At 38.2% G+C, this 14,101-nt stretch overlaps 1 protein-coding gene across 1 annotated transcript in view; it reads right to left on the reverse strand.

Moving 5' to 3' along the window:
* Positions 1 to 13,251, reverse strand: part of plcg2 (phospholipase C, gamma 2) — a 28,869-nt gene extending 15,618 nt beyond the window's left edge. Inside the window, exons 1-9 of the mRNA XM_042495529.1 lie at positions 13,086 to 13,251; positions 7,155 to 7,346; positions 4,687 to 4,836; positions 2,957 to 3,050; positions 2,788 to 2,835; positions 1,738 to 1,822; positions 647 to 727; positions 504 to 547; positions 326 to 398 (exon numbers count right to left, since the gene is read on the reverse strand). Of these exons, the coding sequence (XP_042351463.1) occupies positions 326 to 398; positions 504 to 547; positions 647 to 727; positions 1,738 to 1,822; positions 2,788 to 2,835; positions 2,957 to 3,050; positions 4,687 to 4,836; positions 7,155 to 7,338 (759 nt within the window). The 5' untranslated portion in view covers positions 7,339 to 7,346; positions 13,086 to 13,251. The remainder of the gene's footprint in view (positions 1 to 325; positions 399 to 503; positions 548 to 646; positions 728 to 1,737; positions 1,823 to 2,787; positions 2,836 to 2,956; positions 3,051 to 4,686; positions 4,837 to 7,154; positions 7,347 to 13,085) is intronic.
* Between the last annotated feature and the right edge of the window lie 850 nt (positions 13,252 to 14,101).

A 14,101-nucleotide genomic window follows, 5' to 3' on the forward strand; every position in this document is an offset into this window, starting at 1 on the left:
TATTGCCTTTATATGCTGATGACACACAGTTATAACCTTTCAGTAAAGCCCACTATCTTATGCTATATTTCCTACAGGACTATCAAGATGATGTCAAAAATTGAATGTCACATTGTTTTCTTTAATTTGACTCTGACAAGACATACTGATTTATCATTGGCCCACAATATTTTTGGTAACAAGTGCTACCAAGTTTTTATCTTGAATCGTTAAAACTGTTCCTAAAAATCCTAAGCTTAAAATCTTGGTGTAATATTCGATACCAGTTCAAATTTCAATTACTGCGTCACTAAAATAGTCTAGTGTTCACTGTAGCTTGTTTTACCTTTTGCTGGTAGATAAGGAATCGCTGGAAGTCATGGAGCAGAACTGCTGAGGCATCTGGTTTATCTGTGTTACTGTATAATGTAGAAGATTAACCACGGAGTCAAACCATGCAGCCAAACTACAAAGTATCTGTTTAAGATTAACTGTTTGCAAAGTTGAGAAAAACAGGCGCTCACCCCAGAATGAAAGCACAAGACTCCTTTTTGAACTCATCAAGGATCTGAGTTTCAAATAAAATTTGAATGAAAATGCTGGAAAAACATATGTGCAAAAAGATAAATGGTATATATTTACTTATATGTGATCAATTCAGACTCACCTCATTCTGTTCAAACATTATAAGATTGTACAATTTATGAAACTGCTCAAAGTCCAGGCGGTCTTTCTTTGCTCCCACTTCCTGTGAAAGCAGAACAAAAAGGCACTGATTGAGTCTACAACAGCAACTACAACAAGCTGGAATATTTATTTCTAAATTTGGTCATGTCTAACCAGTCACTGGCTACGGTTACATGCACACCAATATTCCCCCATTATTTCAAATATGACAATATTCTGAATTTCATGTGGGTCATATAAACAGCATATAATAATGCTAAATATTCCGAAACAGGCCGTCAGTATTTGGGAATGTATACAGTCAGTTCAGAATATGACGTCTCAATTGTTTGTTTTTTTACCACAGTTTGTGACACAGGCCTCTTGTCGGCTCTGAGTGCTGTCATGTATACGTTGTACAAACCAGCTTGCCAACACTTTACAAGGCTGTGGGATAGAGGTGCACGAAAAAGAAAAACCCCACATTTCTGGTAAGAAGGAGAAACACACCTGGTTTTAAACTTCATGTAAGACTTTGACTTTTCAACAGGTTTTTGGATATGCGCAAATATCGCAACACCGACCTTTAAAGAAGGTGTTGGAGGAGGGAGAGTTTAACAAGTCTGCCACTGATAGGAAACTGTAAAAAAAAAAAATTCCTACTTTATGCAAAGAAGCAAAATGAAAAGCAGTTCCAGTGATAAACAACATGTAAGGGCACATTAATCGGACTGTGCACAGCTGCATTCAAACGGAAGGGTTAATGGACTATTCATTTTCATTAGATATGTAAACAGCTTAGTAGGAATATTGTCTTTTTCGGAATAAGGGCAAAAACCTGACTATTTTGTGCATGTAAACATACTCAATGACAATATCTGATATGACAGACACGATGCAGTTTGCACTGTAGAACAGATTATTGGTCCTCTGGTTGTCCATGTCTAAGTTGTCTGTAGGTTTAATCATGGAGTCATGTTTCTAAGGCCTGCGAGACAGAGGTGTCTAAACTTTTTTAATAACAAAATCAAAAATATGAAATAATAACAACAAGGATGAGGAAATGACATGAAGAGAAGAAAACAGGAGTACCAGGAATTTGTCTTTAAGAACACGAGAGCTGGGTGCCTTGTAGTTGAGCAAAGCTAGCAGAGCCTTCAGCTCCTTCATGGAGATGCTGGGAAGGACATCAAAACAAAACACATCATGTGAGCATCTGGCCCAACAATCATGGATATGCTCTTTAAAAGTGTTGTTGGCAACTTTTATACAAATTACATTTTTGTCTTATTTGCTTATCCAAACACTATATCTAGACTAAGGATGGGTACAAATTATTGACGATCAAAGTATCAATAAACTCCGATGTTAATGGTTCTGCTGTCTGTATTGGAGAAATCTTTTGAATCTTTTAAAAATATTTTTCTCTATTTTGGTAACATTATCTTTTCATGTTTTTTTCCACCAACTCCAATTTTAATTTGAAATAAGATTCAAGAGTCTGATCTCAAGAGTTGATGTTGACACTGCTTGTGGCCACAAGTGCACGTAAGGGCGAAAACAAGAGCAATCTTTCAAAAAATCTAGGGAACGTTTTTTCCATACAGGTGGAGAAATGTGCCGCTTTCTTCCACCTAGCTCTTAGTTCATCTCCTGTTACTGCATCCACCTGAGGGGTTTTATAGTCTATAATAGTGATTTTTTTTTAACAATGCTATTGTTTAATGTTAATTTATATACTGTTCTTACATAAACAGAAAATCAAGCAATGTTAATTCTGTTTCTCATTTCAGCTGTGTTTAAGAGTCCCCTTAGCTTTCCTTCAGCCTTTGCACGTGTCCTGTGTTGCTATCTGGATATAGTGAGAGTTTCAGCTCATAAGACAAAAAGGTTTTTTTTTTCATAAAAGTTACCTGGTGTAGTTTTAATGCATTCAATGTTATTTTATCTAAAAATGCTTAGAAAAAAAAGCTCTGAAAGTTTTCAACAGTATAAACAAAAGATGGGATTTTTCTTTATCGGGACAAGTTCCGACAGGTTTCACATGTTGAAAATTTAAATTTGATTACATAAGAAAACACTGCTTTTACGTACACAGGGACACAATATTTATTTTATATTTATGTACAGATTATACGATACCTGTTTGTTTTGGTCTGATTGACAGAATACATCTGCTTCCTCAGCCAACTGGAGGGAAAGGAACGAACAGAGATCAATGACTGGATGAGTCTGTATCACTAATAACTGTGTGCTTATGTGTGTGTGTGCATGAGCGTGTGTGCGTGTGTGTGTGTGTGTGTGTGTCTACCTTTCTACAAGAACTGGAGTTGGAGCTTCCAGTGTCTCCTTCCTCAGCAATTCTAGTCCTATCAGCCATTTCTGTGCCTCTTCAACAGAGTCGGCTAGAAAATGAGCAAAAATGAAAATACTAAACAGACGTCTAGACATTTGGCACCGTGGGATGATGAGCAGTTCTGCTTTTAATCAACTCTGCTTTTTAGGAAACACTTTGAGCTCTCGCTGTTTTCACGAGAAGAGCTGTCTGACATTCCAACTCACTTCCTGGAGCAAAAGGTGTACCAACCAAAAATGTTAACACAGTCTACACTGTACCAAAGCACTTAACAAGATCTTTGATAATAAACTGACAAACTGTGCAACTAGATCAGGTAGTTTCACTCCAGTAATTCCAAAAGAAACAAGATCAATTGTGTAAAAGCATCAGCCTCAAAGTTGTTGACAGTGTTGGGCAAGTTAGTTTCAAAATGTAATATATTGACAATTACTAGTTACCTCCATTTGAAAGTAATAAGTTACATTACAATATTACTCTGTGTTGAGTAATGTATTACACTACTTTTGCATTACTTTTAACAAAATTACATCAGAGGTGCGACCGGACATAATAAAATGTAAGAGGGCCACTTTGTTTCATAGCAGGTAATCAAAGCACAGAAGATCACTGACTTATAAATCCAGTGGAGGGCGAGTGCAGGTCTGAATCATACATGCATTCACATGCTGTGGTTACCGCCTTATTTTTTAATAAAAATCACCCTCTTATATTAACAACAATGTGATGATACAATTAAGTATAATAGCCTTAATCTTTTTAAAAAAACAAAAATCCTTGGACACAAGGGAGGGCAGGCAGACAGAGGATCTAAGTCTGATAAGTTATAAGATGGGGATCAAAATTTGTAGGCCTATCATACGAAACACAATAAACTTATGCTGAGGATAGCACAACAAACAGATCGCCGTGCAAAACAGTCAATATGAGGAGCACAAATAACAAATACACCGGAGAGAGGGTTCTGTATTAAAAGGGACAATGTGTTGTATGAGATGTGCATGGAGAAACATCGATGTGCAGATCACCAGGATCGACAAAACAATATGTAAACAAACTGAACATGATAATGCACAGTAATGCATCATCAGCACCCTTCTATAATAAAGCCCATAATGACACAACTGGACCCAAGAAGCATCGGGGGATGTTTTTTCTGGCGGCGCACTGGCAGAAGTGTCCCAGTGTGGATAAAAAAAAAAAGAAAACAATGAGCACTTTATTTTGGATGGTACCACATTATTGGACATTGTAAATGTAATAATATTATTTTAAATCCTGTTGGTAACATGTTGTTACTCAATGCTAGAAAGTAAAATGTTGCAGTAATCTGTTACTTTTGCAGCACATTACACCCAACACTTTTTGTTGGTAGGTGTATTTTTAACTTTGCACATGTGAGGGTAATATTTTTTTTTCTCAATTTTTCCATAGCTTTCAGTCTTTATGCTAAGGCTAACCATGTCCTGACTTCAGCTCCCCATTAACTTACACTACACAGATATTAATGTCAATGTTTTATCTCACTTGTATCTACAAGTGTATCTAACAAGTGTATCTCCCAAAATGCTGAAATATTTTTTCCAACAACAATGGTCAGACTAAAATATTGAAAATCTGCATACTGCAGGCCTTCAAAACACAAATATAAATAAATAAATATATAATATGAATGAAAATCTTACCTCCCAGACTGAGAGTGTTGAGAACAAACAGTGAGCCATAGAAGATTGTGAAGCAGCTATTTTCATCGTGTTTGTCTTTGCCATCTTTAAAGCGCTCAAAGTCCTTGGAGTTCCTTCCTGGTCGAATCTCTCTGATCTCAAACAGATCCACTGAAACACAGCACACATATTTCTGGATTTGTTAATTTGAAGGTGATTTGATGATTGTTAAAGTATTTCACTGCTGGAGAGATGCTCTTTTAATAAAACTAGACTGTCTGTGCAGTAGAAAGACGCAAATACTTTTGACATTTTAGCTACATGACCGGAGAAAACAGAGTTAAACATAACTTACAAGATGTAACCCAAACCTAACGCTGTCCTTAACCACCTCTCTCAATCTAACACTTCATAGACACTAGACGCTTCATACCGCTAACTAAGCTTTTTCTACAGGGCCTCTGCTTCTGGACCCCAAATTCTCATATTATTGTCAAACAGTTAACTAAAATAAGTTTCTAAAGACATTTAAGAAAAGAAATAAGCAATCCAGTAACAGAATCTTGTCTATATTTGAGTAGCACTGCCTATTTTTACAGTTTTATCGGAGTTCGGTCATCAAACGCATCATCCGAGGGATGAAAGCTGGGAGAAGAGCAGGTAGATCTGGGCACTGGTAAGATAAAGGAAAGTGTAACATAGTTCCATTACACATACAACCCAAATTGTTTAAGCCGGTTAAAATCCGGCAAAATACTCCTTTAATCATCATTTCTGGGGAAAGCATAATTTCATCTGAGTCACAAAACACAAGTGATTCACAGCATAATACATGTAGGTTGGTCATTTTTCAGTTTCACACATTTTCAGCTCTCATACGGACACCACTATAGTTAGTGTTATTCAGGGCACAGTTATTTTCACACTTGGACACACTATGCTTCTTGCAAGTGAAACATGCACCCTGAATATCTGCAAACCATATCTTTACAGCCACATCACAAATCTCCTGGCAACTCTGACTGTTGTCGTGATGTTATTTATTGCACAAAATAAATTCCTCAGAGTTTAATCACACTGCATGCCTATTGCTGGCCCGGGGTTAAAGACTGCAGTGTGGCAGCGAGCCAGTGTCTAACAAAACCTGCAAGCTGTCTGTAGCATAGCGATCATGACTTCGCTGTGGTACATTCATGTCTTCTGTGAGACAAAAAGGCAAATAAACAACTCAGGGTTTAGTTAGCTGATTTCCAACATAGCTACATGGAACAGCACACTTCAAACAGCCTTTCCAGATCTCAAACTGATTTGAATTTGGTCCTCATTATGGTACAGCAGTAATGAGCTACAAAGCAACTGAGCACAGAATCAGTTTTGTTACCAGCTGAGAAAATGTGGGCAAGGAAATGACAAAAGCAGCTTTCTCTCCCACATCTTGCACGGAAAGGGGCTGAAAACATACCTGCACTAGTGATGCTCATTAGTGGCAAACAGGATAAATGCTAAGAATAAGAACAATGTAATTGCGGCTTGGAATATAACAAGGACAATTCAACATTTGGCTCACGGTGTAGAGCCCATTTGCAAGTGGAACTGTGGTGAATCCTTCAAGTGTCCATCATAATCTCCATGTGTGACATTGTTTATGAAAACCTGTAAGTGGAGTTACTGCATTGTGTAGCACTTGCACAACAAGTGCAACATTCAGCTATGGTGATTTCCGCTTTGTTACATAACTACCATGTCATGGTAGATGACACAAAACAGTTTATATTCTGTTAAATGTAAAACAAAACTTTTCTATTTAACCTTGGGTTTACAGGTTAATTCATATCTGCCTCTGAGAGTTCTGCCACTATTACAATGCAAAAAAGAGTAGAAATCTCTCAAGGGTAGAAAATTGGCTACTGATTTGATTTGTAGAGATATGTGAACCCGCAAATTTGTTTATTTCTGTTGTCATTTTCAGTTGTGACGATAACATATAAAGGTATAGAGTTAAACACGGTGGTCCAACGTATCTGATGTTTCTACTGTGCTTATTTTATGCACTATGTTGCTTTATTAACATCTTTGTTGGATGTACTGCCAAATTCAGGAAAACAACACTGGAGACTTACAGTACCAATATGAACATTAAGTTCATGGGCAACAGCTCTGCAGTCAACATGCCAATGGCACGCTCCCTGAACAAAGTGAACATTTTAGAGAGGCCTTTTATAGTGACCATCCCAAGGCACACCTGTGTAGTGATGATACTGTTTCATCCACATCTTGATGTCCTACACCTGTCAGATGGATGGATTATCTTAAAAAAGAAGTCCTCATTAATATTGATTTTAACAAATTGGTAACTAAAATCTGAGTACGTAAAAAGTCTTTCACCTAAACCTGTGAAAAAAGAGAGCAAAAACAAGTGTTGTACTTACTATGTTGATAAGTGGACATAATCTAAAAAGATGATTATTATTTATCTTTAATATACTCACAGACACCATCAGTTTTGTCAGCGGTGCGTGTCCATGCCACCTGCCGGGTCTCCATGATGACCTGCACAGTGAGTCGCTCCGCCTTCTGCCTAAACACTGTCATGACCACGCCCATCTCCAAGTCCCGTTTGATGAGAATCTTCTTGTACTCCGTCATCTCGCCCTGCTGCCCCCGAGAAGCCATCTCTGCAGCTGAGACAGGACAGACGAGACACAGAGACAGAATTCAGTGGCAACTAAAAAACTGCTGCCAGTTTAAAAAGCTTAAATTATCAGGTATTGTCGAGTGGCCTCATTACAAAATATTGAAATCACCTTCATGTAGCTCATTCTGTAGGTGTTGCTTTGGATTTTTTTTTTTTTACTATACAAAGGAACTCCCCTGTTATGACAGTGACACTAAAGAAATTGCATTCAATTTAAATATAGTCACCAAGCAGCAGAAGTGTGCATGATGAATAGTGCATGATGTCAAACATTTAGTTCCCGTCCAAATTACAAACTCATTCCTAGGTGGCTAAAAATATTTATATGCTATGGGTTATAGACTGTGACCATGGATGAAAGTATCAAGAAAACACACATACCAGATAAAGCGATGTGTCGGCGGACAGTGAAATGTATTCACCAACTTACTTTAATAAACTCAGCTAAACTTGACTTGTCATACCTTGACACTGACACTCACCAAAGGAATTTGGGTAGTTCAGTGAAGATGAGAGAAATGCCTCATTTTCCCCAAAACATGAAAAACAACATTCCTGTATTGTCCAACACCAACGGTCCAAAACCCAAAGCAGCTGACTCAAAAAAACAACATCCCTAATACATCGTCTTCATTGTTTCCAGATCACACCGCTTTACCCCAGATCCCACTCCTTCCACAGTAATGTCCACTCCATAATGCCAAAGAAGGACTGCATGGTGTGATGACCTTTTAACCTCTCTTCACTGTTTCTGAATTCTCTTTAATACAATAATAGGAAGCTGACACCTCACCCATAAATGTTCTGATGAGTAGGTGGAAGTCTTCGCAAAAAATCCATAATTTCCTTATATGCTTTGCCACAGCCATTTATAGCTCGAGCTCATTTACTGTGTATTGGAGTAAAGGCAGCTAGAAACAAAGTGGAATCGACCATTGTGGAAACTCCCTCGAACTCAGTTTTGGCAGATAGCCAACATTAAAGGCCTCTGATAGGTAACAGCCCCCCCCCCCCCCAACTATATAGACATCCATAGTATGTAGCATAGGTCAAAAACAAAAACACCATGTACTACATTTTCCATTATACAACTTGCATCACACTTTCTGCCTCAACTTCTTTCATACACCCCACCTTTCTAGTGCAGACTTTCTGCCAGACATTAAGCCTCAACTGATCATCATCAAACTTTGTAAAGTTCTCTTCGAGGACACAAAATTGTAAATGAGTGTTTTCACAGACGTATTACTTCCTGTGACGAGAAAACTGAACTTCCTTCTTAAAATTGGAGGAGTACCCCGTTGATATAACAGGCATATATGACTCCCCTTTGCTTACCAGGGCCATAGGCCTACAGATTCTGGGCCCCTGCCCTCCTCTCCTGGTGTTTCTGTGTGTCCTGTGCAGCTGTGGCTCCAAAGCATCGTTACCCACTTTTCCTCACGTACGACTGCAGTATTAACATCATATGCAAATATTAGAGTTCAGATACATATCGTATTGTGACCCTGCTCCCATTCTGCCTCAGTTCATTTTATTATTATCAGTCTCTTGTCTTAATTTTAATACAATCATTTATTCTCAGTCAATCATTTATTTTATACCTACAGTACAGAGTGTTAGTATATTGCTTAGTGACTTTAAGGAGGAAAGTAAGATAGGCTTAGTATTAATCATCAGCATTTGTTCCACTGGACATTACCATTGGACTGTATAAACAGTTACTTAAAAAGACGCCCTTCCACAGCTGCAGTCCCCACTGTCTTATCAGCAAATGTATGTCAGTAAGTGGAAGACATTTGGCTTGTCATGACACAGTGCACTTTTAGGGCTCAAACAAACCAGGACTGTGTAGTGCAGTGACAGCGTGAGATAGAAACTTTAATTCGAAAAAGTGTGTTGCATTAAACTTGTGGAGTTGAGAGCAGAGCTAAAGGTCATCCGGCATGTCACAATGCATAATATTTAACTTGCAAATGACCAAAGATATCAAAACAAAACAGGACCACAGAGAGAGTTCTGTTGAATGTCATTTGACTAACTATGAAATCTCAATTTAAGGGTATTGTTTCTTCATATTTAGATACGACTGAAAATAAATATACTTTAAGACCAGCAAGAATTCAGAAAACCTGCTTTGACACTTATCATCATTAAATGGCTTAACAGCATATCTTCATGTGCAAATAATTCCTTGGTTGATATTAATAAATATGGAGCCAAACATTTACTGTGTAAACATCCACTGTCTGCCTTCATTTACACTAAAATATATAAATAATGGAATAAAATATAACAAAAGTACATTTAAAAAACTGAGACATAAAAACTGAAGAGCGTTCTCCAGTGTTTTGCATTGAAATTAATGATTCACTGACATTATCGTAGAACTATTCCCCTGTTTTCCGTGCTGAAACCTTTAGCCCTGAAGGGACTGTCCCTGTTGGGATCACTGCAGCCTTATTCAGGCTATATAATTTCCTCATACTGATGCAGCCGAAAAACAAAACGCAAATACTGTGCCAATACAGCCACACATGTTCACTTCACGCATGCACAAACATGCCTGTGACAGGAAAACCTGTGTTTATATGAAACGAGGATGCAATGATCCTAACATGTCATTCCTCAGATACACTCTGTGCACTCACACATATACACTGCAGGAATGCATATGTATACAGACAAATACACACACCTACAAACACTCTGGTTAAGCTAAATAAAATCGAATTTTATAGTAATATCATTTACTTTTCTTAAATTGCGCTGGGGTGTTAAATGGCACAATTTATCAATTTAAAACTGCATTAACTACATGAGACTAAATAACAAATGTGAGAAGAGGCAGAAAAATTCTCATTGGTTAAATCAAACCCCTGTGCGAAGGCCAGAAAAATGCATGATGTAGTAATTCACATGACAATAGAGCGGCATATTTATCAGCTAAACCAAAGGTTAGTTTCACCAAACTTCACTGACTGTGGCCCCACTACAATGCCGTTGAGTTTTTAAATGTGGTATAAGAAAAAAGTTGAAAGTAAGCTTTGTATTTCAAATGTTTTAGATATTCATGTTATCAATATTTACAAATGAAAACAGAAAAAAACAGTTCATTACAATTACATAATTGTAATGAATCTCAAAGCTACATTAATCTTTTTAATAATAATCAACAGTGAGTATAAAGTATACACTGCTCAAACAAATTAAGGGAACACTTAAATCACACATCAGATCAATTATTCAAGTTGAAAGTCTTCGCTGATGTAAACTGTACAATTTGTTGTGAACAAAGTGACGTAACAATGGTCAGTGGAAACCAAAATCATCAACCCACTGAGGGCTGGATTAAAGTCCGAGGTACGAGAAGGTCAGCCAGTGGCATCAATGCCTTCATCACCCAGGAACTGCCTACACACACTGACCACACGAGGCCGGGCATTGTCCTGATTTCATCCCAGTACCAAACAGCAGTCAGGGGGCCGTTAGCTTTGACATGGAGGTCTGTGCAAACCTCCAAGGATATACCTCCCCAGACCATCACTGACCCACCGCCAAACTGGTCATGCTGGATGATGTTGCAAGCAGCATAACAATCATCATGTTGTCTCCACACTCTTACACCTGTCAGATGTGCTCAGTGTGAACCTGCTCTCATCTGTGAAAAGAACTGAGTACCAGTGGCAGACCTGCCAATTCTGGTGGTCTCTCGCAGGTCCCACTAGAAGACGTCGGGCTCTCATGCCACCCTCATGGAGTGTGTTTCTGACCATTTGGTCAGAAACATGCACACCAGTAACCTGCTGGAGGTCATTTTTTAGGACTCTGGCAGTGCTCCGCCTATTCCTCCCTGCACAAGGGAGCAGATAGTGGTCCTGCTACTGGGTTGATGCCCTTCTACGGCCCTGTCCAGCTCACCTTGTGCGACGGCTGGTCTCCTGCTACCTCCTCCATGCTATTAAGACTGTGCCAGGAGACACAGCAAACTTTGCGACCACACATATGGATGTGTCATCCTGGAGGAGCTGTACTACCTGTGCAACCTGATTAGGCTGCAGGTGCCACCTCATGTTACCAGCAGTGACAAGGACACAACAGTCAGTCAGTAAGAATCAGTCAGGAAGGATAAGGAAAGCAACTGTCTGCGGCCACCACATGCAAAACCATTCCCTTTTTGGGGTTGTCTTGCTTTATTCTCTCCATTGCACTTTCATTTGCACCAAAGCAGATGAGACTGATTCACAATCACTTGTGCTGTGTACAGATTGATATCCCTGAAGTTTAACTGACTTGGTGTTATAATGTGACGATTAAGCGTTCCCTTAATTTTTTAAGCAGTTAGAAAAGAAACACTGCCCTGAACCAAAGACAAAAGGCTGGGGTGCCTTTAAAGGAAAACTTTATGCTGTGCTGTATTTTATGTCATATGTATAATGTAACAATGACCGATTTTCATTTTCAATATGGCCTAAGTCTCAAATATGGCGTAACTGCAATGTGAGCCTGAAACCTCAGGTTCCTTACTGTTCTTAATAGTTTGTCTCCAATGTTTTTATCTATTGCAAAAGTACATCTCTGTAGTGTGACATATTTTTTTTATATGGTCATCTACTCCAGGCATGCTACTGCATATGTTTACACTATACAATGCAACATATAGCTAAATGCTAATGTTGGGGAAACATAAGCGTGGTTGCATATGTTGCTGTTAATTTCACCCCAATTCTGGTTGTGTTTAGTGGCAGTAATTGGTGATTTTTCACAGTAAAGAATTACACCGTTTTCCTTTATAGTCATTCCCCTACTCATTGCAGTGACAGTGCAGAGGCACAGAGATGTAAACACGCTTTGGTAGAAAGCTTAATACCATCTCAAAATTATCTTAAACTATAGTCCAAGTCCAGCGAGTACACAAAGAGTTGCACACCCGAATGTATCATTATATTCTGTCTTCTGCACAGTGGAGTAATAAAAATCTGAACAACAAAAAGACACACAAAAACTGGAAAGAACTTTTTGACAGATTGTGAATGCAAACTTTTTTTTATAATACTTGCTAGATGTTAACATTTCAAGTGCCTTAAGTTAGTGTAATTAAATTACCATACATGCTTTTCTCAGTAACTGTAACCGCTTACAATTACATTTATTTTGTGATTTAAGTACTTTAACTAGTCCCTAACACTGCCTACACAACTGTGAAGCTTTAATAACAACTATGTAAAATTGTTGTGCATGGACACAACTGTTGGCCACTCTTTCATAATGTAAGGAAATTGCCATAAATAGCCTAATTATTTATTTATATATTTAAAAGTTCTCTATAACTTTGCGCATGGTGGCACAAGGATGAGAAGCGTCCTTATGTCACTGTAATGCACTCGATTATTTTTGCTTGTTTTCTTGATTAACCTTTTTTTTTTCTATTTTAGCTGCTTTCAAATGGTTACCAATCACCAACACGACAACGAGTACAGATCTAAGTGCGATGGTGAATGCAACACCACCGTCTTGTGCAATAACCGCCGGTGGGACCGGTATGACAGTGCAGGACCGACAGCTGCGAGCTGCAAGCAGCCGCCTGCTGAGACACCCATCATCTGAAGCTTAGGAGATAAACTGCTGGTAAAAAGCGGACTTCCCCTCTTCTAACTTAACTCACTACACAGACATTTTAACACGAGGCCAACCCAAAAAAGAAATGATATTTAAAAGGACTTACCTTACAAGTGAGTTCGACTCTTTTCAGCTCTGCAAAGTTGCCGCTTGTTTTCTATCTGATCATGATTTGAAAGTCATGAAAGAAGCTGGAGAGGATGTAGAGTGTCGACAAAAAGGCCAGCCGCAAAACGGTCAGTTCCTCTATCTGTGTGTACAAGGAAGTAAAAGTTAACTTGCATTATAGGCTTAGCCTACAAGTTATAAAAAAAAAAAAAAAAAAAAAAAAAAAAAAAAAGGGACCGGAAGCACAAGGACGGTATCTATGCAAACTACAGTGTGCAAGAGGCATCGGACCACAGAGCATTTGAGCTGCAACTGTGACCTGTCAGGAGGGAGGCTTACAGGCTAGGGTATTTCTTTTCAAAATACAAGTTTGTTAAGCTTCATAGGTTAGTGTACTTTATGTGAAAACCCTCTCAGTCTTCTGTCTCTGATGCTGAGTGCAGCTGGAGGACACAGGGAAAACTGCGCCACCCTTTAACACAGTGCATCAACATATGATTGACAGGTGCAGGAGGTTCTCAAAGTGCGGTGTGCTTGACCATTAACCTTTTAAACCTGAGAAAATTAGCTTGATTTCTTTCAGAAACATGATTAAAAAAAATCAAGAAAAAAAGGCAATGAGCAGCAAATGAAAAAAAAAAATCGGCAGGAAAATTATTAAAAAGTACACAGAACTTACCTCAAATTCAGTTAAAATAAAAGAAAAAAGAAAGAAAAAAGCAAGAGAGAGAGAAAGCAAGAATGAAAGAACGAAAAAGTTAAAAAGGTGCTTAACCATTACAATATTCCCTATAATTCTGTAACACTAATTATGATCATTACAAATATCGTTTTTTTCTTTTTTCACACTTTATTTTCTTCAATTTAGCCTAGGTTTTTAAAAATAACTTTCTAAATCAACTTATTTTTCACAATTTGTGGAACATTTCTTATGAAGTTGCTCATTGCCTTTCTCCCCAAAGTTTTTAAAAGAAATCCTAACAATTTGCTTGGGTGTTTTTAGTGATGAGGAAA

The sequence above is a fragment of the Plectropomus leopardus genome, chromosome 11 (genome assembly GCF_008729295.1).
Source record: "Plectropomus leopardus isolate mb chromosome 11, YSFRI_Pleo_2.0, whole genome shotgun sequence".
NCBI lineage: Eukaryota > Metazoa > Chordata > Actinopteri > Perciformes > Serranidae > Plectropomus > Plectropomus leopardus.